This window comes from Paramacrobiotus metropolitanus, unplaced genomic scaffold (genome assembly GCF_019649055.1).
Source record: "Paramacrobiotus metropolitanus isolate TYO unplaced genomic scaffold, Prichtersi_v1.0 Parri_scaffold0000015, whole genome shotgun sequence".
Classification (NCBI taxonomy): Eukaryota; Metazoa; Tardigrada; class Eutardigrada; order Parachela; family Macrobiotidae; genus Paramacrobiotus; species Paramacrobiotus metropolitanus.
The window spans coordinates 9416-21404 of NW_026570235.1; the positions used below are offsets into that span (position 1 = coordinate 9416).

The 11989-nt window shown below is 40.5% G+C and overlaps 1 protein-coding gene across 7 annotated transcripts; it reads right to left on the bottom strand.

Moving 5' to 3' along the window:
• Positions 1–375: 375 nt before the first annotated feature.
• LOC129584980 (uncharacterized) lies at positions 376–11365 on the bottom strand. Of its 7 annotated transcripts, XR_008689953.1 has the most exons (7): positions 10417–10707; positions 9514–9932; positions 8009–8228; positions 7895–7941; positions 7656–7836; positions 5723–5809; positions 376–630 (listed from the first exon to the last, which is right to left on the bottom strand). XR_008689953.1 is itself a non-coding variant. In XM_055477449.1 (6 exons), the coding sequence occupies exons 1-5, from the start codon at positions 10478–10480 to the stop codon at positions 7723–7725; spliced, it is 864 nt and encodes a 287-aa protein (XP_055333424.1). In that variant the 5' UTR covers positions 10481–10707; the 3' UTR covers positions 376–630; positions 7716–7722. The 7 variants fall into 7 exon arrangements, 2 of the variants coding, with proteins under 2 accessions (XP_055333424.1, XP_055333425.1); XR_008689952.1 differs by lacking the exon at positions 5723–5809; XM_055477449.1 differs by lacking the exon at positions 5723–5809 and having other exon boundaries at positions 7716–7836.
• Positions 11366–11989: the final 624 nt, after the last annotated feature.

Here is an 11989-nt window from a genome sequence, read left to right on the forward strand (position 1 = left end):
ATGTCGGAAACTGTATCACATGCCCTTTTGCTTTAAAAAGATTTGTTTCGCAGCCATTTCACAGAAGCTGGAGTCGATAGAGCTTCAGTCTCAAGGTGACTTTGAAAAGGCTATCTAGCCACGGTTGCCAGGTCGGCAGTTTGTGTAAATCATCTTGATCAGGAGTCCAATCCAAAACCCGGCAAATGGCACTGCACCCGTGAGAGTGCTTTATAAAGCACTCTCACGGGTGCAGTGCCAGACTACTCACCATAAATTGATGGTGAGTAGTCTGTACACATGTTTAAAGATGTACAGGACGTAAGAAAGCTGTTTTGAGGCCATCAAGCAGCGTGCCAGCCAGCAAATTTCAAGTTGGTATGTGTATCGGTTCGTTATCCATGGCTGTCAGAAAAAAAAGCTAATCTCAAAGGCCGCGAATCGGTTGTGAAAGAAAACAACAGTCATCTATGCCAAATTTCCAACCGCACCTCTCCCAAAACAACACAGTGTTAATGCCGGTAGTGCTCAGATTACGTGGAGGAGAGAGAGACATTTTAAAAAAGAGTGGAAAGCATTCCCATCCATGTTCACTTATTGCTGCTGTAGGATTTCCTTAGCGGTGCTTTGCTGAATTCCTCATCATCGTCCCTGTAGCCAACAAACAACAATAATTTATTACGGAAGCCGGTTTATATTATACAGTACTACAGTACATGAAGGAAAAATAGCCCGAGCAAAGTGACGTAAAATCATGCGGCCATGCTTATGATCGCGCTGCGCGCATCGTAACCACGTGATATCACTCGTCTACGACCATAAAAACATGTAGTCAGTGCTGATTGTTTGAGCGTACCGAGTAAAGAGTAACGCGACTACGCCGGTTTGTTGACAAACGAGGGCTGTGTTATTGGGACGCATGAGTAATAACAATGACCATTATAGTAAGTATATGAATCAAATCAAAATTGAGGTGGGGATAATGGGCTTATAATTAATTACTGTACTTACAAGAGAATCAAAGCCATTACATCACATCCATCAGTTACAAAGCAAAATTTCCCAAGAAACCGATAACGCAATTTTGAAAATCTTATTCAGTAACTATATACGAGTAAATTGTATATCGTTTAGTCTAACGGATGTATACGGTATAGAATATTATCGTTTATTTATGCAACATATTTCCAAGCCAGAATTCTAATTTTATTTAATTAATTATGCTTTTATGGTAATGTCTGTTATGTGTACGAAGTCTGGAGGCCGCAAATGAAAATTTTATGGAAATACATTAATCCCAAGAAACTGGATACCGAGAAAATCATTCTTGCAAAGTAGGCACTTGTACAGCGTCGTGTAATGACTTTTGTTGCAGTCGGAAAACGAGTGCTTCCCGCAACGCGTCCGAGTAACACTGCGGGATGCCCTTGGGCAGCAGAAGATGCAAGTTGGACGTGATAGCGGGATGTCGGTAAATGCTGAAGGGATCTCTTTGTAGCGTACAATTATTTCGGGCTGATACAGCCATTTGCGGTTAGCTGGTCCCGCCGTCTCACTGCTGTACCCCCGCTAATATGTTCCCTGACCTTGAAACCGTAATCGAGGGAGAAAAAAAATCCATCTGACGACATTGTACGGGCTGATCCCCAGAAATATCCCAGGGAAGCTCGCTTTTCAAGTCGCTTTCCAGGTTTGCATTAAAGCTTTGGATGTGCTTTGATAAGACCGCAGACAGTGGAGTATAATGTGCAACCATGTGGCAGCGCCCATTTCAAGTTGTGTATCACAAAGGGAATTGTACGCTTAACTTGTTAAAGTCACTTTGTTCGAGTAATTAACAAAACCCTTTACCCGCAAGTAGTACTGATTTTCGTACTTTAAGATTGAGGATCACAAGCAGACCATATTACCTGAGACTACATAGGGTATTTCCAAATTTACTGAATGTAATGATTATTACCGTCGAATAATTACGGTGCAGCAGCAGCGGTGTCTTTTCCAATAGGTCATCAGTCACATAAAATTAATGCTATTAGGTACTACTAGTGCTGCATCCTGAACAACTTGAGAAACATACGCAATTTACGGCATTCGTCTAATTAAACAAAAAAATTAATAATACTTTTATGGGCACTATTTTCCCGGTTAAAAAGTACATATTTGTGCTAGCACAAAAAACGCATGGAAAGAATAAAAATGGCGGTTAGCGCACAAATTTGTGTTTTACAGGATAAAAACGTAACGATTTAAGGGGTATTGTGAACCATACGTATCACGTGTCACCAAAACGTACGAAAAAAAGTGCTGAAAAGACTATCATTGACACAAAAACTTTTAATAGGGCATATATATATTACTGGTTTCAGGCAGAAGCGAAAAATGTTAAAAAAACTTACAAAATCTGCAGATGTACACCGGAAGTATCGTAATAGTAAATTAAAGATGGTTCGAAACGTATGTTGCTTCGCAAAAATAGATTGCACAGATAGCTCGTTACATTAAGTCATAGTCACTGGTTACCAATTCGCTAATAGGCGCATGTACCTCTCCGGATAGGTTTATACGTTATGTCTGGATACTGTTATATTTCATATTTATTTTGAAAAAGCTTATGCCACGAATTTGTTATACCAAGGTGGAGTGTTCTAGTAATGGACGAAAATATTGTTACCATTATTTAAAAATCTCTGGACTATGACTTCGTATTCTGTTCCGAACAGATATTAACATGTAGGAATTTTTTACAGGTGGTCATTGTTCCCGGATTATGTCACAGCCGTAGCGGAAAATCTTGTAAATGCAGCAAACACATCTATCCTGGACGGTAATTCCACAGTCGATGTACTTGCTGCTTATAGAGGATTCGGAGCTTTTTGGTATAGAACAGCAAAAGAATTCGTTAACTGGTAAGTAAGCAGTACACATAAGTGTTCTGTTGTTGCGTGTGGTTGTATGTACGACAGTACAGATACGTAAGCATATTGTAGTTGCAAGTATGGAAGTATGGCGGTTTGCATTGCTTGTCCGAAAGTCAGACTCCTTTGATCTCTCAATTATTTCGCAGTTAAATGCTCGTAAGCATGCTGGACAGAAGCTAAATGCTATAGAAGTATCGCAGCTTGGCATTGACCAATGAGGAAGTGAGCCATGTCAGCTGGTTCGTGGACCTGATTCAGTTAAGCAACTACTCCATCACATTTTCTGTCTACTTCTTATCCAGTCCGAAATTTCGTCGACAGTGCCAACTACTGCCAAGTGCTGTGTGGCAAAAGAGTCACCTCGGCCCAAACTGATGTCGCGGGTGTATGACCGTGACGGTGCTGTATTTCCAACAATTCAAGTTGAAACGCTATGTAAACTTCAACTTTGTCTTGATTAACTGCCTGGAACACAGTCCGGGAAGCATTGATACGCTTTCGATGAAAGGGAACCCGTATAGTTTACATGTTTCCCATCTGCGCATTTAACCGGCCCTTATTTCTGTCCAGCTAGCTGTAGTGTCGGTTTAATTTTTAGAGCGATGGCATTTCTTCACTGCAGTTTTAATTTGATTGTTTCTTACAGTTAGTTAGAGCTATGCAACGACATTTGTAGTTAACATTATATGGTAAAATAGTGGTGGCATTAAATAGTGATGGTCATGGTTCCGCGCTCCAGAACACCAATGAACACCAAGATACGGCAATATCGATATCTCAAAAATTGTATTGAGGTGTTAACTATTAAAGGCCGCTAATACTGCTTCCTTAAGTTAAACGACATTTTAATTTTGCAAAACTCCTAAAACGTGGCAGTCCATCAACAGTACGAAAGCACATAGAAATCCTCAGAATTTTGTATTCGGTGTGATTAGCCTGCTTTAACACTACGTACTTAAAGTAAGTGCTGTTCTTCAACAAACGAAACTGTTGGACGATGTTATCTACTAGAAAATCTGAGAACTACGTTAATAATTACTGCATAGCATGACTGAGTCAGCAGAATTCAAAAGGTTCATAAAAATGAATTAAAGGGCCTGAAATAAGTGTGCCTATTAATGTAAGCGCGAATCCGGGTAATACTGTACAGAATGCTAAATGCCAATGCGCTTATCTCATTCTAAAGATTATTACACTGGGGATAGTTATAAGGTCCCACACCAGCACTCCTGCTTATCCAAGGCCTGTGCAAATAACAGGCTCACCAGTTTCGCTGCGATAAGCAAAAACATTTCTGTTGGACCGGCTTCACTTCGCATCTGGTACAGGTGGAATCGTCAGTTACATGACATTCCATCGCATTAACGGTTACAATTTTCAGTTTCAACCGGACTATGAAATACTGAATCTGTTGCTCGATCAGTTATAAAGGTCACCGACTAATCTGGATTGCCGTTTGAAAAGCCGATTATGTTGCTGTATTATCTATGCTTTTATATTTTATAAATCGATGGGCTGCCTATTGCATCATCACCAAGGATATTTACTGGTTGCTACTTTTGTGTGTTTCCTAAATAAAAACGTATTTATCGATTAAGTATTTAATGGGATAACCGAGAAAGATATCCTGAAGATCCTGCACAAAGCAGAATCACAATACAGTTTAATGGTATTGGTGAAAATTTTATCATAGGATCGACATGCCCAACCGTACCTCTCGCATCGATGTGCGCTACAACGTTGTGGAAGTATCCTCCATTCTTGTGGTCACGTGGTTCATCTCCGTCTTTACAGTATGTATTATCGGCACAACGTTATTTATAGCTATTTTAACAGCGATTTTGAAAAGTTCTAAACTGCGTAAAGGAACCGGAATTCTCATCATTAACCATTTAATTCAAGAAGTCCTGACATGCGGTTTACAATATCCCATTGTGGCCGTCAAAGTACTGTCAATGCACTTTTTGGGACGCCCTTGTTTGCTAGCTGTGATTCTATGACCTTTCTCTTTGCCTGCACCTTATTTGCTGGACATTGGTCTTTATTATTCCTGGCGGCTAATCGCTTTGTCGCCACCGTTTACCCGCATCAATATCCCAAGATTATGTCACAGAAAACTGTAGTTTTACTGGCGCTTAGCAGCTGGATCATCGGATTTTTGTGTAGCGGTTCGACAACGTCAAATTCTCACAAGGGTGGCAGCTTCTTATACAACCTTACCGGCACCGATTTGCGAATTCTCAATATCACGAAAATGGATTATGAAAACTCGGAGTTCCTAAATGGATTCGGTGACCAAAACGGTCGTTATCTTCTGTCCTCGATTGGAACCTGCGAAGCTGGCACTGCTGAAGACGTCCGCTCGTTAACGCCGTACCTGGCATGCTATCGCAAGCGCACAACGGAAGCCCGAAGCGCCTTTATATGAACTGAGTAGACAGATGAATTGAGAACGAACTTTTGTTTTTAATTGTTCAGCCTACTGACAATTTTCAAAATGCTCGTTTTGGATGTGATTGGTGTAACAGTCGTCTGCGGAAATTCGATATCGATTCGATTCGATGTATATCTTTAGTGCAATGGAATGCAGCTGCACGAGTATCGTTAAGGCAATTGGAAAAAACATTCTGTGGTCGTTCATTCCAAAATCCTCTGAGTACATAACTCGCAAATTTTAATACACCCGTGAAAGTAATCTTTGGTTATTTTGAACAAGAATTTTGTGGAGATTTGAAATCAAGCAAACAGAAGCGACGCAAAACAGAGAAAAGCTAATAATAATTATTACACAATCACCTGTTCACAGTCATCTTATATTGACTTACAAGAAACAGCCTCGGCTTCGCCTCCGCGTTTCTTGGGTTCTAAACTCCTTGGCCGGTTTACGGATTGTTAACATAGAACGGATAAATCTGAAGAGCCCGATAACAAAAATTTTATAAAAAAATGGATGTTTTGGTTTCGTGCAGTCGAACGCAATTACTTTGACTTTACAGATCATTTTTTGTTAAATTTTCTTAGCGGAAAACCATCCGAATCTAATCACCCATGAGAGTATCACATTACAAACTAAAAGGACGCTAAGACTGGACAGTGGTGCTAGATAGGTCACCCATTAAGAACTTAGCAGGCGCTGCTCTATTTTGCTCAGTAATATTGCAGTTTGGTCATACGTTCACCTAACGGGCTCTGTGCACTGGACAGCTTTGGTAGCTCGGTCACCCACCTCCCTAACGGGATCTATGCAAAGGACAGTACTGGTAACTCGGTCACTAGATCACTTAACGGAGTTCGTGCACTGGACAGTAGTGTTAGCTCGGTCACGCGTTCACCTAACGGGCTCTGTGTGCTGGGCAGTATCGGTAGCTCGGTCACCCATATCTTCCTAACGGGATCTATGCACTGGACAGTAGTGGTAGCTCGGTCACCCATCTTCCTAACGGGATCTATGCACTAGACAGTAGTGGTAGCTCGGTCACTAGATCACTTAACCGAGTTCGTGCACTGGACAGTAGTGTTAGCTCGGTCACGCGTTCACCTAACGGGCTCTGTGTGCTGGGCAGTATTGGTAGCTCGGTCACCCATATCTTCCTAACGGGATCTATGCACTGGACAGAAGTGGTATCTCGGTACTCTTTCACCTAAGGGGTTCTGGGCACTGGACAGTGGTGGTAGCTCGGTCACGTACTCACCTAGCAATTTTTTGACGCACTCAATCACTAGGTGAGCCACTGACCGAGCTCAACCTGTCCAGTAAGAAATATCGCTAAGTAAGGAGAAAAATCGCTAGGTGAGGATATGACGCTGCTACAACTACTGTCCAGTGCACGGAGCCCGTTAGGTGAGCGAGAGCAAAGCCCGCTCGATGACTCACTCACCTAGAAATTTCGCTCAGTGGGCAGTAATGGTGTTTCGGTCACTCACTTGTCTAGTGATTTTCTTACTGGTCAGTGGTGGTAGCTCGGTCACCCAGTCATCTAGAGATTCCGCTCGGTGATAGTGATAGTGGTAGTGATTCGGTGATAGTGTTTCGGTCACTCACTCGTCCAGTGATTTTTCGTATTGATTTTATATTTGATATTTTTGCATTTTATATCGGTTGATTTTAAACGTGTTTCGAGCTCGGCAACACCGGCAGCAATGTTTGAATAACGCGAGTGTTTGAATAAGTACAATAATTTATTTATTTTTCGGTTTAATTAGTGTGATAATTATGTCAATTGGTATTCTGTATTGTATCTAGGCAAATATTTCTAAGTTTCAAGGTGACCTTTAAGATGGGTTGATCAATCTGGTCTTGATGCCGGCTTGATACCGGCTCGATATTTTCATAAAAAAGAACACATGCCGGCCACTTCTGAACTATCCCGGATCTAATGGCGTTGTCCGTTTTTCCAGAAGTTTTACGGTTATAGAGATCTCAAAACTATGGGGCGCCGCGCGTAGTATAGATCTTGTACTCAATAAGCATGCAAAATAAGCAAACAGTTCACTATCACCAGTAATTCATTAATTTTTCACTTTAGAGAACAATAGAATTCGACGTATCTGAACAAAACTGCGTATGTACTGCAAGACCAACTTATTAACAGTTATAACTGCCATGCAGCCGAAGTAGAACGCAAAAGCTTACTTTGAAATGATCACACCTATACCCTCACTACCGATTCCTTTCCTGGTGGTTAAACTAAGTACTCGTATTTTTAGAAGCATAACGCTCAGTGGGTACTATCGGGTTGTGCGTTTTACTAGTATTACCGAGATCGTGCACCGGTTCACACACAAAGATTCGGGGCCCAACTAAATTTCATCCACAACCTTTTCGTCATCTCTGCGACTGCTCGTCATTCTCATCCTCTTCCTCGTCTTCCGGACGTCGTCGTCTATGATGATGGTTGTGTTTATAGAGAACGATACCTCCGATTAGCAGCAAAATGGCCTGTTAAAGTCATAAATGCAGTGCAAACCAAGATCCTCGTCGCACGACTGTAACATACCGCAACAACGACAGTGGCGATAATAACAATCACGTTTGGTCCACTCTCTACGAAAAGTCATAGTGTTCGTATGTGGGTTTGTGTTAGTGTGACAGATAACAGTAAATGACCTGCCTTTTGATCCAGCCGCATTGCTGCTCCCATTTGTCGAACCACCTTTGCCGGCTGAGGTGGGGCTTTGTCCACTAGCCGCCACTTCGTCTCCAGATTCTTTGTTACCAGCAACGGATTGTAGAGCCGGGTTGTCCGCACTGTTCGAAGCACTGCCTGTACTGCCTGACCCACTGCTTGGCATAACGGGCGATAGTGAAGATCCAGCTGGTATTGGCTTTTTCTGTGCATAGAATATGTATCACCACTATGTCAGCCTCTCGATGGAATTGAGATTTACGTATCAGTGAAATCCCAAGGTTTACGTATCAGGTTTACGTATCAGTGATACTTAATATATCAAGCTCTTATAAAAAAAATTGTTTTAATTCGGTTATCGTTTTAACCTACGTAAAACGTTTGTAAAATGTAAACAAAACTGTTTCCCGCAACAGACTTAGAAAATGCAGTTACAGTGGCCACTCGATCACAGATTATTACTGGTAAGTATTTATGAGTTGTGGACTCACAGTCTCACACGAATGATAACAAAACTGAAAACGAGTGCAAACTAACACATAATAAAATGTTATAAGACATACGATCATATTTGGTAATCAGCTTTAAAATTATTAAAGCGCGCGAATAACCATCAGGCAAATGATATGTCTTTCACTACAACAGGATACAATATTAATATAAAAAAGAAGGGTACCCTTAAAGGCACCCCTTTTCACACCCCGTTTGTTATAGGTACCCTTTTTAAATTAACGGGTATAATAATACTGTAATATATTATGTGAACGGAATATTATTTTCATATTCCAAAAAATATTTTATACAGTTGCTATCACCGTAAAACTATGGACAAAAGGTCAGTGTAATAAAGTTATACACACATATGTATCGGTAATTTTGTTGTATCAGTATCAGTGTCCAGCTTCAGTTGCCGGGGTCCAATCAATGCGGCCCGATGACGTGTTCCTACATTGCTGAACTGATTTCTGGAGTATCGCCGCTGACACTATATTCCCAAAAGCCTCAGGATTCACAAAAGCTTCAGCTCAAAGGGAATGATTGGCAGAAGTGTTGCAGGCTAAGAAATCACACGGTGTCCTAAAGGGCTTGGAAGGAAGCCGGTGAATGAGCTGGCAACCGCGAAAGATGACCTTCTGGTCGCAGTAGAAGGCACGATACTAATTCGTTCTAGGCTTGTTTGCCTAACCGGCCTTTTATAGGCTGGAAAGCCTGATGTACATACTTTACTCGACGCTAGAAAAAATTGTACTATTATCCGAAGAAAACTGCATTACTATTTGAGAATACTGAATCTGTCATATATATATATATTAACTTAAAAGGGTGCCTATAATAAACGGGGTGTGAAAAGGGTGCCTGTAATAAACGGCGATTTTAGGGGGTTCCTATAACGGTTTCCAAAAAAAGAAATGATCAGTTCAGCAAACAGGTTAAAACCAGTTTGTAATCAGAGGTTACTCGTAATGGTTTGAGACCCATAACTGGTCTACCTGATTGTCTGGTAAATTCGTGTTGTCGACGGCGATGCCAATCGCTGCTAGGCTGAAATTATTGCAATACGACCCACGGCAGATGCAGGAGTAGCTTCTGTCTCCCTTAACCATTTCAGTATAACAAAATAACGGTTGTGCATCTGAAAAAACGGGCGGGCCGGTATCATAAATCGCAATAATGCAGCGTCGGGAAATCGGTATTTTGTTATTCTTGTTTCTTCTGTCCATATAGTAAAAAATTCCACAATAGTACACTCTTCCGACATAGAATGGACATGCCTCCTTTGCTGTGCTGGGTAAGTTTCCACCTGGTTCACAAGCATTGAAAACGTTTGGATCATTGGCAAGCTTTAACAACTCTGGCTCTTTAATAGTTTCGTTGGTAGTACAAAACCAGCAGTCCAGTCCTGAAACACCTGTTAAGGAGATCAGCGAATAAGAAGATCGGTAAAAGTATTTTCTTACCGAAAACACATATTATCGATCAGATCCACCTAAGACATACTCGATCTGGAAGGCTAAGTGAACAAAATTCCCGATGCCTGCCGAGTCTGCAAACGCAGTGCGCTGAAACGAACTGCGAGGTTTACGAAACTACAACTATAATTATACTATAGTACTATATTTTTTATTTGTATATTGTTTCATTCGACAGTTTGGACTGACTCGGCACATTGACGATGAAGAGTTAAAACCGTAAAAGATTTCTTAGATTTGACACCTCTGACAGTCTGTGTCAAATTACGGCAGTATTACAACATTTTCAATGAAAACCAGCAAAAACTTTATTATGAAATGTTGCGAAGTGACGCGACAACACTGAACGACCGAGCGGCCATAATGGTTATTTACGAACATGATGAGGATGAGCAGTCAACATTCCGCAGAAGGTATAGTTACCTTGATGGACCGCCACCGGGATGAGCATGAGTAACCGCACATTAATTGCCCGCAAAAGTGCCATTAAATACAGAATGGAAAATCACCAAAATTCTTAAAAAATTGCTATGCTATGATATGCCGAGTTAAATTCGTGAGACACTCCTAAGTAAGCAGCCAATTACCCTTAATAATCCAAATTATACCAAACCGTACTTCGTGATAGTATGGTTATTTATAAAACATGAATAATACTGTGTACGTATTAAAACACTATTAAAAATTAAACTTTATTAAACATGAAGTACGGAATCTATTTCGTATGTACTTATCATAAAGTGAGCACCGTCATGATGCAAAAGGTTTTTCACCTTACTGTTTTTTCTTATGTTTGTTATTGATATTTCCGTCACGTAACCTGTCTCTACGCAACTGGTAGGTACATCTGACATAATACACGCAACGCGTGTACTACTACCAGCCTGACCGCAGTCAGCAGAGAAGGAACTCTGGAGATTGGTGTTGCCTTGTTGCATACTTCCGTAAGCAACAGTTCCACAAACATGATCTTACCACCTCACTACCACAATACAGGGATGCCAATACGTCCTCACCAGTACAACAGGGAACATACGTCATCGGTACATGATCCCAATTATGTCAATACAAATGATTTCAAGGGATAAGATCTATAATTATTACAAACACACCCCGTAACCTTTGGATAGATCAAACCAACCCGCAAAAACACAACTGCTTATATTAATGCCACCGGATTCTGCATATCGGAAACTGTAGGAAGCTTCGAACTCAACGTGACTTCGAAGAAGCTATCAAACCACGGTTGCCAGATAATATTCATTAAAACCATATTGATTTATTCTCAAGTAAAAACTAATTCGATAGCTTGCCAACATTGTTAACGTAGGTATCAATACAATAGGAGAAGTAAGACCTTGTCCCGAATTCGAAGCGAATCTTTATCTATGAATCTATATTTACTATGTTGTACAGTAACTATGCGCCCTACTGAGCCCAACTAAATCTAACTGCAGCCTCGAGGAGGTTTCTAATTTTGATTTCTAACAGCACGATTTCTAACAGAATTCTGTAATATTGACTGAAAGTAGTCGAGTTTTTGCTGTACATACAGAATTCCAAATATAATGAAAATTATGTGTTCATTGTTGAATTAATTTCAAATAAAGCTCCTTATCCAGGATGAAACGGTCGGTCTGTTTAGTGGCAGTGATAACACCAATGCCGGCAATGGCTTTATGAAAATAAGACGTTTAATTTGAGGGCTTTGAAATTGACACTTTTGTTATCGAAAATAATATAGTACATGAATAGGAGCATAGTACATGAACAGTATCGTACATGAACAGGAAAATAGTAAAGCAAAAAATTTTTGGATAAAAATAATTAGCTACACTTTTGCTACCTAATCTTTTCCTATACAAAAATTGTCCTTTTTGAAAATATAATTGATTTTCCATTCTAACTGATCCCGTTGATAGAGGTTCAGAGCTCGAAAACCGTAGGAGCAATCTTTTTGAAGCCTATTGGCTGCACTTTAAAGACATAATTTAAA

What these genes read in the sequence shown, in the direction of transcription:
- LOC129584980 (XM_055477449.1), bottom strand. Translation starts at nt 10,480, where the DNA reads ATGGCACTTTTGCGGGCAATTAATGTGCGGTTACTCATGCTCATCCCG. An exon ending in CCCGGTGGCGGTCCATCAAG is followed by an intron (nt 9,933 to 10,416) that starts GTAACTATACCT and finishes TCTCCTTAACAG; the next exon opens with GTGTTTCAGGACTGGACTGC. An exon ending in TCGCCACTGTCGTTGTTGCG is followed by an intron (nt 7,837 to 7,894) that starts GTATGTTACAGT and finishes TGACTTTAACAG; the next exon opens with GCCATTTTGCTGCTAATCGG.